A 27,950-nucleotide genomic window follows, 5' to 3' on the forward strand; every position below is an offset into this window, starting at 1 on the left:
TCCCTCTTTCTGTTCCGGGCGACAGGGTACCAGCAGTAAACATGGCGGAGGAACTGCTGGAAACAGTGGAGAGACTTCAGTCCCGGCTCCTGGACACTCTGGAGCCTCGAAAGGTAACGACTCCTCCGGTCGACACGGACACGTTCGGTCGTCAGCACCGACCGTGTCTACAAATATCACCGACGCCGAGAAATTTCCCGAAGCGGCGGAGACGCAGCACCCGAAAGTCGCAACGGTTTTTTAAATGCTGCGTTCAGGGACCGCTGTCTGGCTTCGTGCTCTCAAAGAGTTTAAAGTAAAGGAGCGTTCAGTAGATTTTCTGCTCGGATTGTGGCGCTGTAGTGGCTGAAAACCGAGTTGTAGAGAAGAAAACCAGCCTGTGCTGACATGTGAAAACAGCACACGACAGAGTACATTAAGATTCTAGACTTCACTGAGAATAAATTATGTTGTTTAGTTCAGTCTTTAATATTATAGGAGTAGTATTTTATTTTCAGTGTGATGACATTTTTTTTTAATCACAAGTTTCTAGAAACTATAGTGAAAATCTTGAATATGTAATTACAGATATGACTCGAACAAATATTGGGATTCTGATAAGTAGTAGTTATTAACAAGTGTTCTGTTATGATTTAGTGTCAAATTAACTGTATCAGAATCAGAAAAGCCTTTATTGCCAGGTGAGTACGCACAAGGAATTTCACTTGGTGTATAGAGAGCAGTGCCTAGAAACAACAACAGTCAGTAAAAGAATAAATAAACAAATCTAAATCTGTGAATTCTAAATCAGAAATGCTACGGGTTTAAGTATAACAAGTACTGTGTAAAACCAGGGTAATAAATTAGAATATTTTTAAATTGCAATATTGCACATAAGAGTATTGCACATGAGATTTGAATATTGTATATGTATATTGAATATTGCACTTAATGACTTTCTGGTTTATTATTCAATCATAATTAATTCTTATCAACAGAGGCAGCAACAATTTAAGCATCTTTTATGCCCTTTACAGCTTAATTGAACACCAATATAATTATATAATTAATAATTTCAGTTATATTTATCATGTTAGATACACGTTACTCTTATGATATTCCATTCCATTTTTATCTGTAATAATGAAGTGATTCTGAACAATACATTTACAAACAGTAAGACAGTACAACAAATTACATATAGTTGCTGTATGTCTGAGTAGAAAAAACATGACACCAAAAATTAAAAATAAAATGTATTAGTTTTGTAGTAAAAGTAAAAGTCGTTACGCAAAAATAGGAAACAAAAGTAAACGCAATGCAATTCTATTATTAATCCAAAAACTATGAGAAATGAAGCATGTAAATTTCAGAGCCAAATAAATAAATAATTTTTCTTTTGTAGTTCTTAAATTGAAATTTGATTAACTTGTTTGTCATAGAAAAGATTTAAAAACTATAATGTATGAGATTTTAACATTGTCAAATCTAATCAAATTAAGTTTATTTGTACAGCACATTTAAAATAAAAACAAAACTGCAGTCGACCAAAGTGCTGTACATGTTATAAGACAGACGACAAAATTATGTGCACAAAAGCAAGACAGAAGTAAAAAAAGAAAAAGTTTTTTATTGTTTTATCAGTTTTTAGAAGAAAATATAAAACATTCAAAATCAAGACAAACAGTAATAACGTGGAAAATCAATTTCTAAAAGAATATCAATATAAGCCACTAAAAAGGCAACACAAACAGGATAAAAACATGTCATTTTAATTCCTGAAAAATCATAATAAAACTACTTAAAAACAATGATAAAAACTTATAAATGAAATTAAACATAAATTACAAAGAAAACTGGATAATAACTGGTGAGCACAATTTCTAAAATGAAACAAATACAAAATATTAAGACCTCTAATAGCAACCAAAAGCTATTTAATATGTTTATATGATATTTTGCAGTCCTAAGAATGTATAAACACTTTACACATACTCTGCATATGTTGTACACATCTAAATTATATTGCTAACAGTTTTAGAAATACAACACTCAAGCATAACTGTTGTTGATTAATTCCATGAAATCAACACCTGACGATGTTTTTTACTGATGTCAATCTAATATTTTCCCTTATCAGCTTAATAATACAAAGAAACAGTTAACAGCAAGAAGTATTTCAGTATCAAGTGTTTCGTTTACCAGATAAATGTGTATCTTTAACATTTCTTCTCATATGCAGTAAAAAAGAATTATTTTTTAATCCTAATTCTCTGGGAGCAGTATGTAGAAAACGCAGAACGTGCTGTCCTTGCAGTTCCAACATGTCCGACAGTCTGTGAACGCCTCCTGAGACGTCACTGTAATTAAGGGTTTTTAACTTGTTCTAACGCGTTTATTTAACGCTGGTTTCTACCTCAAACTAACACCTGTCAGCTTGTTATTACACCCGAACACAGATGATCCGTTACCGATCAGAGCAGCGACACCAAACACGACATATTTTATCTCCGGGACCAAACTCCAGGCCGAGTAGCCGTTAGCAACCGGCTAACTGACGGAAAGTAGTGACAGATGAGCGGCTGCAGGCCTCCAGCGTCGATCCGCTTCAGGGGAACTGGAGCTTTTTATTACAGCCGAACGTTAAAACTCAGGATCTGATGGCGAATTAATCAAGTTTAACGGCCTGTAAATGATCAATCACGGTGTCCGGGGTCCCCTTTGTTTACTGCTGTGATGTGACAAAGCAGTGCTGGTGTGTTTGTGTGTATGTGCGTGCGTGTATGTGCGTGTGCGCGTGTGCGTGTGCGTGTGTGTGTGTGTGTGTGTGTGTGTGTGTGTGTGTGTGTGTGTGTGTGTGTGTGTGTGTGTGTGTGTGTGTGTGTGTGTGTGGTGGGTTTGCTGAACTGGAGCCACATTTCACTTATAGAAGTCAGAATTTAAATTTAAAAAAGCTAAAATATCAGTGATTATACAGCCGAGCCACGTTAATCCATAATGTCATTCAGTTTACATAATGCAGGACTGTGCTACTGCTTCTATTTACAGTGTGAGTCAGTGACTGCAAGTTGAATTTAATGAAAACTTAATAATAAAATAAATAGTAAATTATACATACTAATCACCATGAAACTTTCCTATATTACTTTTTAAAAAACAGTAAATTTTCTGCATTACTAGTGATAATGATGTTACAATATGTAAGCAATGCAATATTTATCTAAAAATGCCATAGTCTGCAGTAATTTCCAGAAAGGTCATTCAATCTCAAGTCAGAAAAGAAATACACTTTATCAACTGTGATTTGCCTGGATTTTTCACAGCATAAAATATGGACATTTCTAAATTTATTTGTGAAATTTAAGCTTGATAGATCAAAAATTTCTGAGATGATTTAAAAAGAAATTTGCCAGTGAGGCCACAACGTCAACACAGAAAGGAGGTAGGGGTGGATGAAGGGCTCAACAAAACACTGGAGGCTGTTTACTGTTTAGTCAGTGATGTTTCTTTTTGCCATAAACACTATATTAAATTAACCAAGTCTTTCATCATATAATAATAGAAATTACCCTTCAAAATTTGTACATTGTATATATTGTACATAGTGTGATATTTAGTAAACACAATGCAATTCTATGAATAATTCTATAAGTAAAACAAGAAGTGAAGCATATGAATTTCGGAGCAAAATAAATAAGTGCTTTTTTTGTTGGTTTGTGGTTATTAAATTGAAATTTCATTAACTTGTTTGTCGTAGAAAGGATTTTAAAAAACTATAATGTATGAGATTTTAACTTTGTATGTCAAATCAAATCAAATTAAGTTTATTTTTACAGTACATTTTAAAAAGCTGGAGTCAACCAGAGTGCTATACATGATGTAAGACAGGCAACGACAAAAATATGTGCACATATTTTCTGCATTACAGATGTTTTGATTATAATGTTTCAATATGTAAGCAGTACAATATTTATCTAAAAATGCCAAAATCTGCAGTAATTTCCAGAAACGTCATTCTATCTGAAATTAAAAAAAAATTCCACTTTACTGTCTCTGATTTGCTTGAAATTTCACAGCATAAAATATAGACATTTCTAAATATATATGGGGAAATTTTAGCTTCATATATCAAATACTTTCCAAGATAATTTAAAAGAAATTTGCCAGTGACGAGCCGACACAGAGAGGAGGTCAGGGTGGATGTAGGGCTCAACAAAACACTGGTTTTTAACACTGGAGGCTGTTTACTGTTTAGTCAATGATGTTTCTCTTTTTGCCACAATCACCGTATTAGATTAACAAGGTGTTTCTTATTATAACAATAGCAGTTACCCTTCCTGTCCGGTGAAAAACGGATATCTCCAAATGCAGTCATGTTTGTGATAAGTTTGCCTACTTCTGTAACTAGATTTTCATTTCATTTCTTTATTTATTTGCACGGGACAGTGCATATGAACCAACGTACAATTTCATAAATTTACACAAGGTTGCAGTAAATAAGCCGGAATTAGCACAAGGCTAATTTCCATCCGTTGTCCCACACATAAAAGAAAAACATACAGTGTTACAGATGTTTAAAAAACTATAGTAAAACAAAGACAATGATGATAAGTTAATTCTGGCCGGATTACAGTGCTGTCATTTTAGTGAAGTGCTTCTGGGCAGAGCTTGTCATAAAATGCTTGTAGTTAAAGTGACAGTTTTTAAAGTGCCTGATTTTCTCAATTTTCACAAGTTTGATTGTTAATCAGCCTTACCCTATACTGTCTCTTAAAACTAACAAAGGTGGCGCTTTCTCTGATAGCCGTAGGTAAAGTATTACCATTTGTGAAACCTTTAATAGATAAGACGTTCTGTGGAAAGGAGGGCTTTCTAAATTTTACTTCATAATCACTACCTGCTGGCTGAGCTTGTTTTAGTATTATACTATTATATAAAATAATTTATTTAACATTCTTGGATCAGGGTGAAAATGCCACAAATGTGAAAATAAGACTGTTTTTCATGAAAAGTTTCTTTCTTGTTTGGAGTTAGACAGTTCTCACAGCACAGCAACATATAGTGGTCTAGTAGAATATGATGCCTTTGTGTAGATTAAATGACCAAACATTATGTTAAGTAGTTAAAATTAGCTTAATGTTAAAGTTCTACAGCTGTAAAATGCAACATGCACGTCAATACAGCAGTAATATTAATGTAAAAACACATATAATGGTAACACGGACCACTTTTCTGCACAGTGAGTTTGACTTTTGCTTGTAGTTGAGTATTTTCATCGTGGGGTGTTTTACGTAAATATGGATCCGAACACTGGTTGAGTGTTGTGTTCCTGAGCTCCTGTAGTTTGTTGGTGACAGACGGGTTAAAACCAGTAACAGCTGGACATTTCAGACTAAGTGTAGCATCACAGACTGAACTGGAGCAGCAGCTGGAGTCTGAACAGCAGCTCAGTTCTATCAGGGAGAGCAGCTGCAGTCAGAGATCATCATATAATAACCAGCACTGAATGCATCACATTTTCAGACATGAGATACGCAACATTTCTGCTTCATTAGTCTGTTAAAGTGACTGAAAGAGCCACTGTGTGATATTTGACAAACACACAAGACTGGAGTCAGTATGGATAGTAATAAGATCAATATTTTACTACTTGTTAATTTTGTCAAGTAGCTGTGATCTGCAAGTTGCAGATCACAGCTGAGTCACTGATAATGATCAGTTTAGTTTATTTTGGACGTTTTATTTTAATTGAGACAAGTGCAAAATTGATTCGTTGACTGATGAGGTATCAGTTGTTGCACATACGTATTCCACCTACTTACGTACAAGAACTGATACCTCATCCTCTTGTATATAGTCTCATTTAAAAAAACAAAAAAATCATTGTCTCTATATAATGTTCTCTGCAATTTTGCACTGTTTTTTCTGACAATTTGTTTTTGTCGTGTCTTATACTTTTTTTTCTTTTAGAGCTGCTGTAACGGTGAACTTTCCCCACTGTCAGATCAATAAAGACCTCTTATCTTATTCTTATGAAAAATCACAATTTTATGCTTCGATTTGGTCAATTTTCCCAATACAACCGGATGTCACACATGCTATGTCCTAAGATCCTTGAAAAGATAAAAATCCCACATTTTTTTCTGTTTTAACACTTCCTTACTATGGTAAATGGTGTAATTTTGACAGTTTTTTAAAACGATAACACCCCTTTCTAAACCACAAGCAGATTTTGGAGATTATGCCGACGTTTTCTTTATGATGAGGCTGTTTTTCTTCCTGTTTTTCCAGCTGCTGAAGACTCTCAAAAGACTGGGGGAACTTCCCATAACTGTGGACATTCTGGTGGTAAGATTCATTGATTTATTACTCGCAAACTGGAGGGAAGAAAAAGTGAAAGGAGTGAAATTGCTCAAGCTGCAGTGAATCAAGTGACGTCAAACACCGAAAATTAAAAATAAAATGTATTTATTTTGAATATTGTGACATCAAATTGAAAAATAATTATGCAAAAACATGAAGCAAAGACATGGCAATTCTATTAATGATCCAAAAGATAAAATGATAAATGAAGTATGTCAGTTTCAGAGCAAAATAAATTAGTTTTTCTTTTGTAGTCTTTAAATTGATGTTTGATTTGCTGTAAAAAGTCTTTAAAAAACTGTAATGTATGAGATTTCAACTTTGTCAAATCACTATATAGGTATTGTACATACAGTATAGTACAGGGGTATTTAACTAAAACTAAAGCCATGGTAACCCCACATATTTAGTTGGTGATACAGAAATCACATAAATCTGTTTTTATGTTTATTCCATTTAAACTGCAGCTGATAGAACACAAATGAGAAAACTGATCAGTTTATTAGTACTGATTCCAGAGATTATCCAATCAATAACTTTAGTTTCACTTTGATTTGTCCCCAAATTAAAATGATTTCCTTCATTATGAGACAGTATCAGACCTACATTCACTTCAATACAATATCATGTTTGAATAAATGAAGTCTGATAGTTTTATTGTGCAGCTGTCTGCTAGAAATAATCAGCTGAATTGATCGATTAAATAAACACATTAACACACGTTTAACAGTTTTCTACGAGCATTCCTGCCTTACATCATCTCCAAGTAACAGCTTTTTACTGTCATAAATTTTTATTTTCCTCATTGTTCTCCATTCAAACAACCTGTTAGTGACCGGTTCATTTTGATGCATTAAACATCATGAAGTCTGAGTTAACAAAGAAAGCAGAAAACCACCTTCATAACTGTAAACTCTGACTGAGGTTTCATTTTTTGTTGACTCACACAAAGAAAGTCTGACTAAGTGTCTTCATAGTTCAGTCTCTGATCTGATAAATGCTGTAAACACTAGAAAAGCTGCTCCGGTTAAAATAGAAGCGTCCTGTCAATTTTACAATCCCCTTATAATTTATTGATTATAGGTCTGTATAGGATGAAGTCTAGTAGTACTGGATTAAACGAAACCTTGATTCAGAGAATTTTGCCTCAAGGATTTTTAGTAATGGGAACAGGAATCTTCTCAGCCCTAAACAGAAAAAGCACATGACATGTTTCAGGCCAATCTGGTCATTCGGCTGAAGCTGCCAGAGAAACGACAGCAGCTGTAAAAGTGAAACGAACAAACTCCTCTCATGTGCTGTTGGTCTCTGGTTCTCTGACAGGAAACTGGAGTTGGAAAGACTGTGAACTCTTTCAGGAAACACGAAGCAGCTGGAGAGGTGGCAAAAAGCCTCGTAGCCAAATGGAAGAAACTGGTTCCTCAGTCTGCAGACAGGTACGTTCTGCCTCGACATGCAGTGTTTCTTCTCTGTTCCTGCAGTGATCTCATGAAATGTTCCAGAGCAGAGGACCCAAACCTTTAAACTGGGAAACTCTGAAATAAAGTCTAAGGTGTATCCTTGAACAAACAGGTGGAAAATATCTCATCATTTAAAAAAATAAACCTTTATTTCAGTCTCTTTCACCCTGAGGCAGAGTCCTGTTTCTCTGCATGTTTACTTCAGTAATACTGCAGATATATTCTTCTAAATTGTGATAGAATAAGACAGAAAGCAGCTGCATCAAATACCAGCAAATACTTAAATTTTAGCACAAATTAATTTAGGCTTCAAGTTTACAAGTTGTGCTTATAGCTTGCTGTGTGTTTGCTAATATTAATATTTTTACTCAGATTTTGCAGCCTTGAACGCAATCAATTCATGATGACCCCATAAAAAGAGGTCATGATAATAAAATAGCATGAAACAGGTTAAATTATGGGTTAAGATCAGTCCCTGTTGAATATTTTCAGAATATTTTTGAGGTAAGAAGAAGCTAAATTATCTATTAATTGGACAAAAGCAATACGTATATTTCTGTGCTCCTTTATGCTTTAACTATTTGTATTGTGCCAAAGAAGAATGTACTTACAGTGTATTATGTCAGTGCTCATTTTCATTAATATGAAGGAACTGGAAAGTTCTCACTATTTATATTCAGATAAATACAATAAAGTGAACTCCTCAATAATACAGATTGACAAAGCAAGGATTATTGTGTTTATACTAAATAAAAGAAACATAAAAATAATCTTAAATCAGGTTCCACATTTTATAGCGTGCACATGTTACGAGTTGGCAAAACAGAAAACAGAATAAAAACTTCTTAAATCAATTTGTAAAGCGCGATACAATAAATATAAACTACTAAAATACAGAGATAAAACTGTGTGAGGTAAAATTTCAACTGAAACAGGTCTTGGAATGTGAATTTAATGACTGAAAATCTAAAATAAATGCTGAAATTCTTCATGCTTAGCACTTGAAGAAAAGAAAAAATGTTAATTCTGTTGTTTTATTGATAATTAAAATCCTTAATGTAAATTTCTGATGTGTGAATCTGTGACGAGTGTTTGCAGAATAATTCGACTCCCTGCTCAAACCTTTCTTATCTCTGTGGGTTAAACAAGATCCAGGATGCTGTGATGTCACTGTTTCAGGTGAACACACCTGTTCATGCTGCCGACTGAAGCACACAAGTTACTGAAGGACGGTAACACATTAATTAATGACACAAAACCTGTTTAAAGATCCGTCATCTTTTATCAGCTCATAGTTCAAAGTACATTTACTCAAGTAGAGTTTGGAAGTAATTTATTTGAGTTTTACCATTTTTTGATGCATTATTCTTCTCTTTCACTATATTTCATTAGAAAATATTGCAGTTTTTAATTGCACTATATTTATTAGTTTCATTATGGATTAAGATTTTTATTTCAAGTATTCAATAGTAAACACAAGTAAAACAGAAATGATTAATTAATTAATTGACAGAAAATTCTTTGGAAACTCTTTGTTTCTTTTTTAACAATATAGTTCTTTATTTTCATGAGATGAAATCTAAAATACAAGTGTCGTCCTGATGAAGTCACTTTAGTTCAGTTCCACATTCAGCCCAATTTCTTCTCAAGTGGGCCGGACCAGTAAAATCAGAGCATAATAACCTATAAATACAGACAACTCCAAATATTTCCCTTTGTTTTAGTGCAAAAACGTACATTCTGAAAATGTTCACAGTTAATGAACATTATGAACAACCTGAAATTTCTACCACCATGAGAGATGAGCATTTATGTTTTTATTGTGCTCTTTGCATTTGTTTTTCTTTTTACTCCACTGTGGGATTCTGCTCATGTAGAGATATTTACATTAAAGTGGATTTCTGTCTCCGTCCTCCTCAGACCCAACAGTCACGCCAAAGAAGCCTCCAGGTCACATGTTCACTCTCGAGGCCACGAAGGAGGAGGAGGAGGAGGAGGAGGAGGACACCGACGCCCCCGAGAGCCTTCACCTGAAGAAGAGGAGCGCTCCTACATGGAGGAGGAGGAGGAGGAGGAAGAGGAGGAGGAGAGGGGCTACCACACCAACTACTCTCCTTCTCCTCCTCCACACGACCAGTACATTTCCCCACAGCAAGGAGGATACCAGTCTGACGAATACGAGAGCCCCGAGCCCAGCCCTCCTCCTCCTCCACCTCCTCCTCCTCCTCCTCGTAAAGAAGTCCGCCACGTTAAACCCAACAAGGAGCCCAGCAGGAACCACCACAGCGACCGGAGCCGAGAGGAGGAGCGACGGCAGCGTCAGAGCGGCAGCGACGGCAAGAAACGCAGCAGCAACAAAGAAAGGCAGCAGAGTCCAGGACCGAAGGCCTCCAAGCACAGCAAGAAGTCGAGCTCACAGGACGGACGGAGGGAGGAGAAGAAGAAGACGACAGACGATGGTGAGTGGACGATCACAGTGACGCTTTTTATAGAAACTAATCCTAGCAAAGCTTTTCTCATTTGTGGTTTAGACAAATATTATGGTCGTACAGGTGTGACTTTGAACCACATCTTTTAAATATTTAAATCACGAATACTAAATGGTATATTTTATCATCACAGAAGTACCCACAGGCGTTACCAACATGTAGACAATGATGAATCTACATGCTTTAGATATTTTATTACTTATAGTTTCCATCTTTGTCTCCTCTCTGCTTTGTTCAGCCGAAAAAATTCTGAATTTTTGTCTCATGGCTGTTGGTCACAGATCAGTCAGTCGAAGCTTCTCAGTTGCACTGAGGATCCCAGAATTTTATTTTTTATTTTTTTACAGTATCTGTATATATTTGGTGAAATATTCAATGGAAAGTGAAGAATAAATATATTTTAATCAAACACTGCACATAGTTTAAACCACGTCTTTCCATCCTTTTTAGAAAAAGTCTCAAAGTCCTTCGAACTTGTCAGTGAGGTTCAAACAATTGAGATTACAGTTTCATAGGGTTTTACTAGTCAGGTTTACTGTGTCCAGTCAACTGTTTTGGTGTCTCTTAGTTGAGTATTATTTTCAGTCCATTTGGTCCATTTTTCTACCACTTCTGATTGTTGAGTCCTCAGCATGTGTGAGTCTTTCCATTGGCTTCAGGTCGGAGGGTCCTCGTTGTGCCACTTCCTGGTGATAGCTTTCTCTCAAAGTCATTTTAACCCTCTGAATTCTGAGCAGTTTCTGGGTGTTTCTTTGGTCTTGACACATTTTCACTCACAGTTGATTCATTTTTTATTGCAACATAAAGTCCTGCACCTCTGTAGAAACAGAACAACTATGACTAGAAGTAGAGAGAGCTCAGTTATAATACCATGAACCATTAAAAAAAACAATTACTTTTACTTATTTATGGTACATTGTGCATCGACCACCTTGAATCCCAAACAATCTGTAAATATCACCGTGAAGGTTGGATCATCTAGCTGCTGACTGACACAGAAATGAGATGTTTTCTGTCTGTGAAAGTTTGAGCTCCATGGAGAAATCACAAATGCACACATAAATGCATCACAAAAGCATCTATAACAGGTCCTGATGTTGATAGCACAACATCTCCTGACTTGTAGAAATTATTGCCTGCACATGTTGCACGACGGGCTGCACAGTGACGTGGTGGTTAGCACTGTCGCCTTGCAGCTAGAAGATCCCTGGTTCGCATCCCAGCCTTCCTGGGATCTTTCTGCATGGAGTTTGCATGTTCTCCCTGTACATGTGTGGGTTTTCTCTGGGTTCTCTGGCTTCCTCCCACAGTCCAAAAACATGCTGAGGTTAATTGATTATTCTACATTGCCTGTAGGTGTGAATGTGAGTGTGATTGTTTGTCTCAATGTGTAGCCCTGTGACAGACTGTTACCTGTCCAGGTGAACCTTCACCCTCAGTCAGCTGAGATAGACTCCAGCCCTCCTGCAACCATAATGAGGATTAAGCGGTTTATAGATGATGGATGGATGGATGTTGCACCACAAACAGTCCCAGAGCTTTTTGATGGCACCATAGTATTAATTTCAGCAACCTAAAAGGGGAACTCCACCTGATTTTAACACATTAAGATAAGATAAGATAAGATAAGATAAGATAAGATAAGATAAGATAAGATAAGATAAGATAAGATAAGATAAGATAAGATAAGATAAGATAAGATAAGATAAACCTGTATTAATCCCATGATGGGGAGATTTTTAGTGTTACAGCAGCAAAGACAGTGTAAACATTAACTCTTAGCTGCATAAGTGGGTCAGAAATGACCCGGTAAGGTTGTTTTCTTGCAATATCTTTGTAATGAAAAGGTTTTATCATTCCATATTCCATTTATTCCTCAAAAACATATTTTTTTTCATATAATTCCATTTAAGTTTTTAAGTTACCTTTTATACTTTTTAAGAAATTCTAATGTTTGTTTTACTACCCCAAGCTCTTTATCACTGAAAATATCATACAAAAGGTGATACACAGACTTGGAGGGATGGAGAACAGCTGCAGTTGGAGGAAAAGAGTGGAAAAATGTCAACAAAATGGATGTTGACACTCTTACATTACATTGTTAAAAAGTGAAAAATAAACATATTTCAAGCATGAAATCATTCCTGTGTCAACAAAAATGTAACACAAACAATAATAGAAAATATTATTTTTAACCAAAATGACAAAAAAAGGCAAAAAACAAAACCCATGATGATTCTTATACATATAGAGTCTAGGGTCCAGTCACTCGTGCATCTAAGGGTTAAGGAAATGAAGTACAAAATAAAAAATATCCAAAATAAACCAAGATATACAGAAGTACTAAATAGAAATAACATTCATGCACATGCCAGAATCTTACAGAATCTTACATAAATGGAAATATTGACATAAATATTAATATTGCACAGATTTTTATGTAAAGTAGAAAAATACTGATGTAACACATCACTTCTATCCCATGCTTAACAAACACACATAAATACGTTACATTTGGACAGAAAATTAGAGGAATGCTTAAATAAAGCAACTTCATTGATTCTTTAAATCTATATGATGTGATTGTGGCTAGAAAAGGTTTATTACTAAGTAGAAGGTGTAGTTATGTTACTTAGATCAGTTAATTAACATATTAAAATCAAGCCTCTGGTTGGTTTCACAGTTTAACTATGAACTATAAGTGAAAAAGCTTAAAAAAACAGAAGCCAAACTGATGATTATGTAATCGTTGCAGCTCCGTGCACCAGAAAACGTTTCTCTGCTTTATCAGCATCGATCACAAACTGTGACCACAACAGAGAGAAACATCCCGGCCAGATAACTGAGAGACGTCAGGTTCAGTGTTGAGAAACCGACAAACACAAACTGGTTTCCTAGCAACACTGGCTGCTGCTTCTGAGTCATTATTCTTGTCAATTTGTAAAAAAAAAAAAAAAAAAAAAAAAAAAAGAGACACAGAATAAAGTGATTTTAATCAAATATCACAATTTTCAGCTTAGATTTGGTTCATTTTCTGGACAGAATCACATGATACAGATGAGTAGTTCAAGAACTGTTGGAAATGCAACAGTTATGTCTGTTTTTACAGTTTCTGGCTCTGACAGTGCAGTTTTGGTTATTTTGTTTTAAAGAGGGTTGAACCAAATGAAAATTAGCTTTTTTCAGCAAAAAATTTAAATATTAGCTTAAATTTATCAGTTTTCTTTTCCACATATGTTGCTAAAATCATTCTCAAGTAAAAACCTCATTAAATCTAAAATGATGGCAACTTATTAAAGTGATTAATATAATAATACAATAATAGTAAATGTACAACTTAAATTATTAATTTATTTCCATACTTGTCTTTTACAGAATCTGGTTATTAATGGCAGTTATAAAGAAATGTCACAATTTTCAGCTTAGATTTGGTGAACTTTCTACCTGGAACCACACGACAGTTTTTTGTTTGTTTGTTTGTTTTTTGTTTTTGTTTTTTTTTACAGTTTCTGGCTCTCATATTTGATGTAATTTTGGTTATTTTGTTTTAAAGATAAACTGCTTTTCAAACCCACCTGTGAGTTTTGGGATTCTGAGGGTTGAACTACAAGAAAGTTAATGTTTTTAAGCTAAAAATGTAAAGTATTAGCTTACATTTTGCAATTTTCTTTGCCACATATGTTGTTAAAATCATTCTCAAATCAAAAAAATCTCATTAAATCTAAAAAGATGCCACTTTATTAATATTTTTTCAAAAATGGAAACAGGGCTGGATTCAACATGTACAATACAATAACTTTATTAATCCCCAAAGGGAAATTCAATTGTCTGGGGTCTCATCAGTTTACTTTAGAATTAAATAGTCTAATTGCTGATGGTAGGAAAGATTTACTGAATCTTTCAGTCCCGCAGTGCAGGGATAGGAGTCGTCCACCACTGATGTTTTGTTTTTCACTGAGGCAGATATGAAGTGGATGATCCATGTTTGTCAGAATGGCCTCCACCTTTCTAAGTGTCTGTCTCTCCACCTCATCCTCCAATGAGTTCAATCTGATTCCAACCACAGAGCCAGCTTTTTTAATCAGTTTGTTCAGACGCCTTGCATCCTTGTTTTTTATACTTCCTCCCCAGCAGACTGCAGCATAAAACAGGACACTTCCTACCACAGACTGATAAAACATCTGCAGCATCTTACTGCAGATGTCTAATGATCCAAGTCTTCTGAGGCTAAAAAGTCGGCTCTGGCGCTTTTTGTAGATGAAGTCTACGTTTTTAGACCAGTCTAAGTTATTATCCAGGTGTACACCTAAATATTTATACGATGTCACCACCTCCATGTCCACACCACAAGTGTTCACTGGATGAAAAGTGGGTTTGGATCTGCAGAAATCTATGATCATTTCCTTTGTCTTTGAGGCGTTGAGTAGCAGGCAGTTTTTGTGACTCCAGTCACTGAAGGCATTTATCAGATCCTGTATTCAGCTTCATGTCCATTTCTGATACATGCCACAATAGCAGTGTCATCAGAGTATTTCTGAATGTGGCAGGACTCAGTGCTGTATTTGAAGTCTGATGTATACAGTGTGAACAGGAATGGAGCCAGGACTGTTCCTTGTGGAGCCCCAGTACTGCTCATTAATGTCCCAGAAGCACAGTTCCCCAGCCTGACAAACTGTAGCCTTCCTGTCAGGTAATCTGTGATCCAAGAAACACAGGAAGGATCCACTCCCATCTCTGTGGCTTGTCTTTGAGTATGGTGGGTTGGATGGAGTTGAATGCGTTTGAAAAATCAAAGAACATGATTCTCACATAAACTCCAGGTTCCTCCAGATGAGACAGGGCACAGTGAAGCATGAAGAGGATGGCATCATCTACTCCAATGTGTTCTTTGTATGCAAACTGCAGTGAATCGAGTTTGTCTTTGACCTCAAGCCTCAGTAGGCATAGAATCAGCTGCTCCAAAGTTTTCGTGATGTGTGAGGTAAGGGCAATAGGTCTGTAGTCATTTAGTTCAGCCGGACATTTGATTTTTGGTACCGGTACAATACAGGATGTTTTCCATAGAGCAGCTGTAGACTCAGGTTGAAGATCCTGTGGAGAGGTTGACACAGTTGTGCAGCACTTTAAGTCTTTAAGCAGCCTTGGACACACACCATCTGGACCAGCTGCCTTCCCAGAGCACAGGTACAGCACAGGTGTTACCAATAATGGTAAAAAATTAATTTACTGCCATACTTGTACATATTTTTGTCAATATTGAGTTGATAGGGTGCCCGTATAGCTCAACGCGTTGAGTGGGTGACCCATGTACAGGTTGGTCCCTGACGCAGTGGCCCGGGTTCGATTCCCGCTAGTGGCCCTTTGCTGCATGTCTTCCCCCAACTCTTCTCCCCTGTTTCCTGTCTCTCTCTCACTGCGCCTATCTAAAAAAGGCCACAAAAATAACTTTTAAAAAAAAAAATATTGAGTTAATAAAGGATTTACGGTTGCAACGAGAAACAGTATCTGGTCCAAATACTTTATTAATGACAATTTCAAATTTTATTGAGACATTTAAAATACAGCAATTTAAAAGAAATGTCACAATTTTAACCTTAGATTTGGTGAATTTTCTAGACAGAATCACACAACACAGATGAGTAGATCAAAGACAGTTGGAAAGTGGGAAATACAACAATTATTTCTATTTTTACAGTTTTAGGCTCTGATGAATGGTGTAGTTTTGGTGATTTTTTTAAAAAAACTAACATGCTAAATCCTGCTTGTGGGTTTCAGGGCTCAGAAGGTTAAACTAAATTACTATTTTCCTGCAAAGATTTTAAAATATTCGTTTACATTTGAGGCTTTGCCAAATGTGTTGCTAAAGTTGGTAACAGAAGAAGAATCATTACAACTTGTGATCTCTGTAGAATTACAATTTCAAGTCGGTCTATAAATATTTGTTTGCTTCACTTGTTTAACTGATTTAAAGGAAATTAAAGCATTATAATAAATCCTAATTTTCTAATCTTTCACCGCTTTCTCCAACCTTTCCTTCTCCGTTTCCAGGGCGACCACGAATGCCGAAGGACTCTCCGCCTAAGGAGGAGGACGAGGACTTCGAGACGCCCACCATGTCCTTCGAGTCCTTCCTCACGTACGATGCCCCGACGTCCGTCAAGAAGAAGAAGAAGCCGCTGCCGACGTCGTCTTCGTCACACAGTCGACCGTCTCACTCCTCCTCTTCCACGTCGTCTTCCCATCGCACCCGAACGCCTCCGCCTTCGTCCTCGTCTTCCTCCTCTTCTTCCAAAGTGAACAAGGCCAACGGCGCTCAGAGCTCCAAGAGGCCACATTCAAGCTCCAGCTCATCAGCGGCACCAACGCCGGAAAAACGCAGAAGGGTGAGAGTCAGTGAACGCAACACAACTTCTGTTCAGTAAACAAAAAGCAGTATGTAAATAAACAGTATAGATTTAGTTTTTAAGCTGTGAAAAGTTAAATTTTAAACCCAGCAGTGAGCAGTTTGATAAAACAACCTACACTTGTGAGCTTTTTCTAACAGTTTTTGTAGAAATTAGACGTGTAAAATACAACACATTTGATGAAATATCACAATTTTTCGCTTGAATTTGATTCATTTTCTGCACCGAAATCACACGACACAGTTGATTAGTTCTACAAACAATCTAGGTTTTGTTTTTTACAGTGTGAAAAGTTTATTTTTAAATCCTGAAGTGAGCAGTTTGATGTAATAATCAACACTCATGAGCTTTTTCTGGCACTTAAAATACAATTAGACATGTAAAATACAGCATTTTTGATGAAATATCACAATTTTCCGCTTGAATTTGGTTCATTTTGCAGATAGAAGCACATGACACAAAATGAATTCTACAAATAGTTTAGATTTTGTTTTTAGGATGTGAAAAGTTCATTCTTAAACCCTGAATTGAGCAGTTTGATAAAATAACCATAACTCATGAGCTTTTACTTTCACTTTCTACAAAAAACAGATGTGTAAAATACAACAATTTTGATGAAATATCACAATTTTCAGCCTGAATTTGGTTCATTTTCTGCACCAAAACCACATGACACAAATGATTTGTTCTTCAAATAATCTAGATTTTGTTTTTTACGGGATGAAATGTTAATTTTTAAATCCTGGAGTGAGCAGTTTGTTATAATAATCTATACTCATGAGCTTTTTTTGGCGTTTTTTTTTTTTATGAACAAATTAGATATGTAAAATACAACCGTTTTAAAGAAATATCACAATTTCACCTAAGATTTGGCAAATTTTAAGATTAGGAAAAGTTTATTTTTAACCTTTTAGTGACCAATTTCATAAAATAGTGTGAACTCATGAGCTTTTTCTGGCAGTTTGGCAGAAATGAGACGATCATCAAATATCACAATTTTCCTCTTGAATTTGGTTCATTGTCCGCACCGAAGCCACACAACACAGACAATTAGATCTACAAATAGTCTAGGTTTTGTTTTTAGGGTGTGAAAATTTCATTGTTAAGCTGTTTATTAAAATAATCTACACTTGTGAGCTTTTTCTGGCAGTTTTTTTTTAAAGAATTAGACATGTAAAATAAAACAATTTTGATGAAATTTCACCATTTCTAGCTTAACTCAACTTTTCTGGAACTTTCAATCACATCTCACAGCAAAATAAAGTTATCTCAGGCCTTTAGTGGAGAATTATTTGAATAAAACTGCAACTGATAGTAACTTTAATTGTTTAAACAGTTCATTTAGTCTATACAAAGTCAGAAAAATGTGAAAAAGTGAAAAGCCATGCATTGAAATCTTAAACATAATCAGTTTATTAACTTTTATGACATTGAAGAAGCTGCAGTGATTATTAAAGTAAATCTGAAAGTTCTTGAAGGTCTTTATGGAGCCTTGACTCTGCCAGCTTTTATTTTGTAGAATGATTTCTGTTTCCCAGCAACAGTAGCTCCGTCGTCAGTGGTGCAGAGAAAAGCAGTGACCTTGCAGATATCAAAGGCTGCTTCGGGTTTAGAGGCTCTTTTGTTGTTTTTCTTCACTTATATAATGAGCTTAAACACAACCAGCTCGAATCATTTCTCAGAATTGATTCACAGCTCAGTCAGTCCTGCCGTTACCGTGGATACACTCTTTGTTTATATATTCATTATTGTTGAACCACAGTCTGGAGCTGTTTACTTCTTCAGGTGTTGATGGTAGTTTGTTGTTGTTGTTGCAGGTTGTTGAAGCCGTTCCGACTCTTCCTGAAATCCCTCTGCCAGCGATTCAGCCCAACTACAGACCGCTGCCCTCCATCGACGTCACGCCACTTTCTCCTCAGAGACGCAAAGGTAAAACCCTCAACTCAAAGTCAAAATTCTCGTGGTTGTACTCAAGTATATCATGATGACAGAAACAGATGTTCCACAGCTAAACTTAACATCACATACAAACTTCAGCCTGATTAGTTTTTGTAATTTTCTCGCCGTGCAGCAGCTTCAAACCTCTGAAACCCTGAAAGCTTCTTGCATGCTGAGACTCATCTGAAGTTTCAGGTTTCACATTCATGCAAACTGTGATCTGGTTCTAATTTTCTCGCCAGTGTCAGCAGATCCGTCTCCAGGCTCGATCGTATGTCACACTGCTTCACTTTAATTCCCTTCCTCCTTTACTTTCAGTTCCCGTCTACAACGATGAGGAGGACGCCGGCTTCACGGGGAAACGGTTCAACTCCAAGATGGTGGTTTACTCTGGATCCAAGACCTCCTACCTGCCCAGGATGATGACTCTGTACGAGCAGTGCATCCGTGTGCTGCAGAACAACATCGACTGTGAGTGGAGCAGACAGTTAGCAAACAAAGCTGCAGAACTTTACCTGAGCCTCCCTGTAGGTGGCAGTAGAGTGAGCGGAGACACCTGCAGTACTTGTATGCCACACAGTTAGCACAAATGTAAACTCACCTTCCACTCTACTAGGTACACCTGCTCAATTGCTTGTTAACACAGAAAGCTAATTAGCCAATCACATGATGGTCGAGAATGGTCAGAAAAAAGAAAATATCCAGTGAGTTGTATGAACAGAAATGTCTTGTTGATGTGAGAGGTCAGAGGAGAATGGGTTGGAGATCAAATAACCACTGGTTACAACCAAGGAATGCAGAATACCATCTGTGAACCACAACAACCTTGAAGAAGATGGACTACAGCAGCAGCAGACCACACCAGGTGTCACTCCCATCAGCTCAAAACGGGAAACTGAAACTACAAAAATAATAGACGATTGGAAAAACGTTGCCTGGTCTGATGAGTCTCCATTTCAGCTGCGACATTCAGATGGTCAGAATTTGGAGTAAACAACATAAAAGCATGTATTCATGAAATTTGAAAATTTAGACAGAAAAACAACAGAAAGAGATTGAAAATGACAAAAATTGAGAGAAAAAACAACAAAAAGGGAATGAAAATCACAAAAAATAAGACCAAAAAAGCAACAAAGAGATTGAAAATGACAAAAATTGTGACAAAAACAGCAAAAAGAGACTGAAAAGGACAAAAAAGCAACACAGAGATCAAAGATGACAAAAAATTAGACAAAAGGCAAGAACAAGTGATTGAAAATGACAAAAAATGAGACAAAAAACAACAAAAAGGTTTAAAATGACAAAAGATTAGAAAAAAACAGCAAAAAGAGACTGAAAATGACAGAATAAACAACAAAGAGATGGAAAATGACAAAAAAATTTATCAAAAAACAGTAAAAAGATTGAAAATGACAAAAATGAGACGGAAAAATAAAAGGAATTGAAAATGACAAAAATGAGACCAAAAAAGCAAAAAAAGAGATTAACATTGACAAAAATTGAGATAAAAAACAACAAATAAAGTTTAAAAATAATAATAAATGAACCAAACAACAAAAACGTTGAAATACCAAAATAAAAAAAAACAAAAAGAGATTGGAAATGACAAAAATTAAGATTAAAAAAAAAAAACAAAAAAGAGATTGAAAAAGCAAAAAAATTAGACCAAAAAACAACGAAAAGATTAAAAGGCCAAAAATTTAGACAAAAAACAACAAATAAGGATTGAAATTGACAAAAAATGATCCAAAAAACAATTAAAAGAGACTGAAAATGGCCACACAAATCAGAGATAGACAACATAAAGCATGGATTCATCCTTGTATCAGTGGTTCAGGCTGCTGCTGGTGTAATGGTGTGGGGGATGTTTTCTTAGTACCAACTGATCATGGTTTAAACTCCACAGCCTCCTGAGTGTTGCTGCTAACCATCTCCATCCCTTTATGACCACAGTGGACCATCTTCTGATGCTACTTCCAGCAGGATGATGCTCCATGTCACAAAGCTCAGATCATCTCAAACTGGTTTCTTGAACATGACAATGAGTTCTCTGGACTCCAACGGCCTCCACAGTCACCAGATCTCAATCCAATAGAACCTTTGGGATGTGGTGGAACGGGAGATTAGCATCAAGGATCAAATCTGCAGCAACTGTGTGATGTTATCATGTCAATATCGACCAAAATCTCTGAGGAATGTTTCCAACACCTTGTTGAAAGTAAGACACCAAGAATTTAGGCATTGAGGCAGAAAAAGGTGGTCCAACCTTATACTAGGTGTTCCTAATAAAGTGGCCAGTGAGTGTTTGTAGCTCCACTCAGTAATATCAAATGATTGAGTTTGTCTGTTGTATCGTCCTTTCATTTCCACACCTACAGACCTTTCGATTTCAGTCATTTCATTGGTTTATTCTCTGGTAGATGTCTGTTAGTGTAGGTTCACCACAGTGGGATCAAACTAACATTCAGAGTCACTGGAGTTAATTTGGACTCCTCTGTTTCCTGCCTGAACTCCACCCGCCTTTTATCTCAAGGTGGTGAAAGCAAACACAAACTGCTGCCTCTTTGTTCTTCCAGCCATCGCCGAGGTGGGAGGAGTTCCGTTCGAGATCCTGGAACCAGTTCTGGAGCGATGTACTCCAGAGCAGCTGTACCGCATCGAGCAGAGCAACCAGGTAACATGTTCATGTAAAGCCTGAAACTTCAAACTAGGGATCTCTCCATAAAGTTTTTTTTAAAAAATCCTGATACAATCCGGGTGACCTAATATTTATTATCAGCTGATCTAGTCTTGTAGATCTGCTGTAGTACCTGGTTGTTCCAGCAGGTGGAGCCTCTTTCTGTTTAATGCTGTAGAGACCAGAGGAAGCAGGCAGGTCTGTGTTGGCTGTTTATCTTGTAAAGGGGCACCATGACAAAGACTTCTCTGAGGCTTTATGACCATTGAGCAGCGTGTCAGTGTTTAATCAAGCTGGAATAAATTAGGAGAGTGTTTTATAACTTTGTGACATATTAAACAGTCATTTTTGCAGTTTCCAAGAAAAAATGTTGTTATTCTCAGTGATTGAAGTGTTAAGTAGATTGTAATATCCTGAATTTGCACCCCCAAAAAATTGATTCTCTGAGTTTAAAATCACAAAATTATGAGGAAAAAAAGCTCAGAAATGTTTTTTTGTTTTTTTTGGCCTACGACAATCATGGCTCCTGTTGCAAAGTTGAAGCAACTTCATCAAACCAAAGACACCTTTGGTTTTTTCTTGTAAATCCCCATAGATGAACAACTTTAAATTCTAGTTATTTTTAACCTACACTGGCCCTAATAAGACTTCATGCTTTCCAGACGTTGGAAAACCATTTTTGACTCGCATCTTGTCCCAGTTCAAAAGATTTTATTTATGCATTGGTTTAGAGTGGCATTAAAAATCCAATTCCAGGCCTTCACTTTATAATATTTAATGAGTAAAGAATACACCAATGTTCAGCTGTGTTCGCCATAACAAATCAATAAAGATTGTCTTTTTTCTGTTGGTTAAAATGGAGTAGCAGATGGGGTGTTGATATTTAGACTGATATCTTTAAGCTGAGAACATTGATTGTTTTATTGATAATAGTAAAGCATTTTATTTAATGGTGCTCAAGAACACTTTAAATCACAAATAAAGACAAACAGTTTAAACTGAGGTGAAATCAGTATTGCAGTGTAAAATAAAATGCAGCTGATTTAAAGTGAGTTTCCTGGTTTGAAAAGATGAATGTAACAGATTTCAGTGTGTGGATATGAGGGGAAAATGTGCAGCTGAAGAGACCTAAAAATACAACAAAATTATTCTTGTTCATGAAGCAAAGCATCCCCTTTTCATGTTTGGAGGAATCGTGTTGCCAACAGACATGCGCTTCATTTTTGAATCTTTTCCTTCCCTCTACCTCCAGTGTTTCATCGAGGATTCAGACGAGCTGTGGACGCGTCACTGTAAGCGCGACTTCAAGCGAGAGTCTCCTCAGGAGTACGAGTCGTGGAGGGAAATGTACCTGAGGCTGCACGACGAGCGAGAGGAGCGACTGAGGATGTTGACTCAGAACATCACGTCTGCTCACGCCAACAAACCCAAAGGTAAGAGAAGCTCTACAGGGCCGGGAAAAAGTATTTGCCCCCTTCTCGATGTCTTATTTTTTTGAACATTTCCCCCACTTAAATGTTTGAGACCATCAAACAAATTTAAATATGAGACAAAGAAAGCCAAAGTAAACATAAAATGCCGCCCCCCCCACACACACACACACACACACACACACACACACACACACACACAGAGATATGAAACACTCATTGCCAGTTTTAGAAAACACCTTATTTCAGTTGTTGCTACTGAGGGTGGCCCAACCACTTATTAGGTTTAGGGGGCAATTACTTTTTCACACAGGGCCAGGTAGCTTTGAACAGACTTTTTTCCCCTTAAAACATAAAATCATCATTTAAAAATTGGATTTTGTGTTTACTTGGCTTATTTTTGTCTATTTACATTTGTTTGATGGTCTTAAACATTAAAGTGGGAAAATATGCAAAAAAAATAAGAATTTGAGAAGGGGGTAAATACTTTTTCACAACACTGTACATATAAAGCGTAAAACTGGACTTTAATTCCTACAGATTGATGGAGGATGTTAGTTTAATATCGCTGAGTGTTGTTTCCTCCGACAGGACGGCAGGTTAAGATGGCATACGTAAATTCTGTCGCCAAGCCGCCACGTGACGTTCGCCGCCGACAAGAGAGGTTCGGAACCACCAGCGGTTCATCGACAGCCTCCTCCACTGCAGCTGCAGCTCCCATCAAGTCAGTATATAGATGTACACTACTGTTCAAAAGGTTGGGGTCACCCAGACAGTCTCATGTTTTCCATAAAAAATTTCTTCATGTGCTAACATAACTGCACAAGGGTTTTCTAATCATCAATGAGCCTTTCAACACCATTAGCTAACACAATGTAGCATTAGAACACAGGAGTGATGGTTGCTGGAAATGTTCCTCTGTACCCCCAGTGTTTCCTCTACATTTATTTAGGAGTGGCGGGCCGTCACTCCTAAATCCCAGCCGCCGCTCCTTCAAATTTCTTTTTTTTTGTTTTTTTTAATTGTCGTAAATACACCACCGCTGCATGTCTCCACCTTCACAGCAGAGTTCTGCACTGTGTCAGATACTCACGAGCACTAAGGTCAACTACAGATAACTGTCTTGCTCAGTCTCTACTCTTTGATACGTCGGGTTAATACAACGTTAATTAGTCACGAGAGCGCGGCCTGGAAAGTGACATCCAAGCTCCAGGTCAGAGAGTCAGAGGAGTTTTGTCTTGGAAAATAGGGCAGCGACTTACCGGAGAAAACTTACTAGCTTAAGATAATGTGAGTAAACTATTGATAGCATTAAGCTAATATCTACACACCATGATGTAACTGCTGACTGCATTTTCAGATGAGTTTGTTCAAATATTTATTTATTAATTTTTTACGTTCAGCCTTTAAAAAGCCATTTTCAACTGGCCATTCAATAAATGGGTTGTACAAGTACAATCTGCAGTCAAGTGTCATTTGTTTACGTTGCCACGGCTCCCGGAGAGCCTGCCGCCGCTGCTGAAAAAAATCCTAGAGGAAACACTGGTACCCCAATGTAGATATTCCATTAAAAATCAGCCGTTTCCAGCTAGAATAGTTTCTCAGTAAATAAAGAAAATAAAAAAGTGAGACTACAGCCTGTATGTTGCCTGAATGAAATCCAACAGAACACCTTTGGGGGTATTTTAAAGAGAACATTATAGCGACAGAACTCCAGACAGAACATCTCTGCAGACAGATGATGTCATCTGTGCTGAAGAGGATTGAGTCTGTTGTTATAAATAAAGGTAGATCTATGAAGCTTGAGTTGCATTCATTTCCTACTGTGGGGCCTGTTTTTATTACACTAAATCTAAGCTGTTGGTTTTAGTTTTATATCAGAGCAAATACTCCAGTGTTCAACTTTGAGATGAAAATGCAGTTATTGAGGGGGTGATACGACGATGAATCACTTGACATTTAAGTGATATTTCACAGGGATGTACTCACTTCTGTTGTTTACTGTTTGTGTTTTCTCAGGTAAGAAGTTTAACAACAAGACAAGAATAAACAATCAGCTTTTTCACATAAAGGCCCTTAAAACTTCAGATATGCAGCTGGTTCTCAGTTTGTTCCAGTAGTTTGTGTTTTATTGTGTATTCAGCACACTTTGTCCCTCTTCCTGTCTCCTTCAGAATAAGGGCGCCGGCCACAGATTACTCCGGTGAATCGAGCCGTTCTTCTTCTTCCCAACTCAACCCTTCACCTGGATCGTCTCGGTCTTCAGCGCCGAGTGGAGGAGCAGCAGGAGGACACGCTGCCCGGGACAAACCACAGGTCAAAAGTAAGTCTGCATTAACTTTATCAACCTGGAGAATATTCCAGTATTTGCTCCTTTAAATCTCATCATCTGTGTCGTTCTTCCTGCAGAAATCGCCCCCATGATGGCCAAAACTATCAAAGCGTTCAAGAACAGATTCTCCCGCCGATAGTGTGAAAGAGACTGAATGTATTTCATGAATTCCAACTGTGTTTTTAATTTAAGTTGAGCAAAAGTTTGAGTGGAAACCCTCCTCTCCCTGCGCACACAAACCTCCTACGCTTCCATCTCGACCCGCCACATGAGCTTTACGGTGTTGGTGGAGCAACGGTTGGCTTCTTCTTCTCTGTTTTTTTTTTGTGTGGTGACATCTGTGTCAGGGGGCTTTTATTAAGTATTTAAATCCTAAATGACGGTCAAACGGTCTGTGTTTGGAAAAACAGCTTTTTACAGGACTCACAAACACACAGTCTGTTATCTTTTCTGGTTTATCCGGAGATAATTTTAAAGAAACAGCTGCACATTTTGGGGGATTTACAGTCTTGTTCGGAATTATCGGAGGAGTGTTCGTCTTTCACCAGCAGCTGGCTAACGTAGCTTTGCACAAAAACTGGAAACAGAGCTTCAAAAATGAATAGAGTTGCTTTTTAGCATGTTAAAGACATGTTAAACATCAGTTTTTTTTAACTTGTGCAGGGTTAGAAGCAGTTTTCAGTTGCAGTGAAGATGCTCACAGCTGGAAGTCATCTTCTGTTCAGAAACATAAAGGTACCACGTCTATTTTTTTTTTTTTTTTTAATTTTCACATTTTAATGTTGCCCCTCAGGAGGTATTTTTAGATATTTTCCAGTTTTTAAACCTGCTTTTGCCTCCCTTTTCCGGCAGTCAGAGTAATTACACAAACACTGTCAACTTGTGCTTATAAAGAACGTCGATCGCTTTGTTTTTTAGACTTTAATCCTTCCTCTGAACGCAGAGATTCTTTCTAATCTGGAGCATCAGAAACTTTTCTTTGTTGCTCTTTTGCTGTTTTCTCCATTGGCTCCATCAGAATCCGAGTTACTGCAGCTGAATCCAGCTCCGTCTCTTCGTTTACTTCCCTTTTCATTGCTGGTTGATGCATCACTTTTGCTGCAAAATACAGAGAAGTTTACCTGGTACTGTTGGACCTGAACAGGTGTTCTGCTTTCTGCAAATACTCATAAACCTACTGGATAAATCTTCTTATCAAAAGTCTACAAAAGTCCGTATAGACGACTCTGGTACCTAAAAATCAGCCAAGAAATGTGTGTTTAATCACGACTACGGTACAACGACGGTATCGAACACTGTCAGCAGTAGTTTTTATTCATGGAATAAGTGGATACGACCTTCTGTGAATGTCTGGAACTGAATCCTCCCAGCAGACCAGGAAGTATTAAAATACCAACTATGAAAGAGTGTAATCAAAGCTTTAATGTGAACTCATTTAGCTTGAATATAATAGATAATAATTTATATTAAAGTCCCGTACTTTAGCTTTAAGGTTGGTGAGAAAAACGCCACGCACCTGATAATTAGTAGTAATTATTTAGAAATTTTGACACTACTGAGGCAAGAAACTGAGCAAAAACATGCAAGTTTTGCCTTTTTTCAGCTTTTTAAATGAATTAATAATGTCTGTAGCAACATCCATGCAAGCGAACCTTCTCTTCATTTGAAAAGTGAAGATAATTTTTATCCAGCGGTTAATTTTGATTTTAACCCTGTATTTTTTCTAAGAGCCAGCAGGGGGCGACTGCTGTGGTTGATTACATGATAAAATGATCTGACTTCTATCTTAATTTATCACCTCAGTAAACGTTTTCATGATGAGTTCATGGTCTCAGTTGCTAGTTTAAAGTCTCCTCAAATACAGCATGATGTTTATTTTATAAATTATGGTCGACTTTTGAGGAAAGTAGACGACAAAGCAGTGTATGTTTGAGCATGGAGCTAGCTTGTGATTGATTAGTTGCTGTCATCGAAGTGTGTGTAGTTTCTTCCACCTCTCACCTGTTATGTCCAGTTTAAAAAACCCCACAATGAATTAATTCCAATTTTGAAGCTTCAAATCCACAAAATAATGAGCCAAGTTAATCTTATATATAGTATCTGTAGTTGCAACACTGGCACATAACCTTGTTTAAAATGCAAATATGTTAATTTGCAAGCTCTAGAGATGTTTGTTAAACAGAGCACGGCTAGCAGTTTCCCTTTGTTTCCAGTCTTTGTGCTAAGCTAAGCTAACCAGCTCCTGGCTTCATATTTATCCAACGGTTACGAGAGTGTTCACCGATCCTCTGACTCTCTTCAAGAAAACAAATGAGCATTTTCCCCAAAGCATCAAACAGATTTTTAATGTTGTAATTTTAGAAACAGTCATCGGTTATTTTCCTGTCTGACCAAACAAAACACTATGAACGAAAACGTCTCCTTCTGTCTCTTGCATGATGCTTGACACCCGAGATGTCAACCGGCTGGTGGAAAACTCTGGTGCTTCTCTCAGTGTGCGGGGCTGAAATGATATCAAACACACAAACGCTGTGGACTTCTTTTAACCCTCCTGTGGCTTCAGATCATGTTTTCCTGCTGTCGAATGTGTGCGTCGCTGTTTTCTATCTGCTTCACTGTGACACAGTTTGAACGAGAGTCGAGGGAGGAAGGTGGCAGGAAGTCTGCAGCTTCATGATGATGATGATCATAATGATATGTATTTATTTTCAACACTGGGACCTGACACCCCACAACATGGGCCCGAACGGAAGTAGATTAAAAATTGTAATTTTATTAGATTTTAATAAATGTTCTATGGTCATTTTTATTAAAATTGACTTTTTGCCCTTAACAACTGTTTGTGTGGGAATGTTTTTGTGATCTGTGACTTCTGTTT

The 27,950-nt window shown here is 37.0% G+C and overlaps 1 protein-coding gene across 1 annotated transcript; it reads left to right on the plus strand.

The window, feature by feature from the left end:
• On the plus strand, positions 1-27,908 carry eloa (elongin A). The gene is made up of 12 exons (XM_023263214.3): positions 1-113; positions 6,271-6,327; positions 7,666-7,778; positions 9,723-10,261; positions 16,340-16,674; positions 18,513-18,624; positions 18,952-19,104; positions 21,210-21,307; positions 22,563-22,743; positions 23,332-23,464; positions 24,915-25,063; positions 25,150-27,908. The coding sequence occupies exons 1-12, from the start codon at positions 42-44 to the stop codon at positions 25,209-25,211; spliced, it is 2,004 nt and encodes a 667-aa protein (XP_023118982.2). The 5' UTR covers positions 1-41; the 3' UTR covers positions 25,212-27,908.
• The last annotated feature ends 42 nt before the right edge of the window (positions 27,909-27,950 follow it).

This window comes from Amphiprion ocellaris, chromosome 15, assembly GCF_022539595.1.
Source record: "Amphiprion ocellaris isolate individual 3 ecotype Okinawa chromosome 15, ASM2253959v1, whole genome shotgun sequence".
Classification (NCBI taxonomy): domain Eukaryota; kingdom Metazoa; phylum Chordata; class Actinopteri; family Pomacentridae; genus Amphiprion; species Amphiprion ocellaris.

Coding starts and splice junctions, on each gene's coding strand:
- eloa (XM_023263214.3), top strand. CDS start 42: ATGGCGGAGGAACTGCTGGAAACAGTGGAGAGACTTCAGTCCCGGCTC. Junction 6,328..7,665: donor TAACTGTGGACATTCTGGTG/GTAAGATTCATT, acceptor GTTCTCTGACAG/GAAACTGGAGTTGGAAAGAC. Junction 22,744..23,331: donor TCACGCCAACAAACCCAAAG/GTAAGAGAAGCT, acceptor TTCCTCCGACAG/GACGGCAGGTTAAGATGGCA.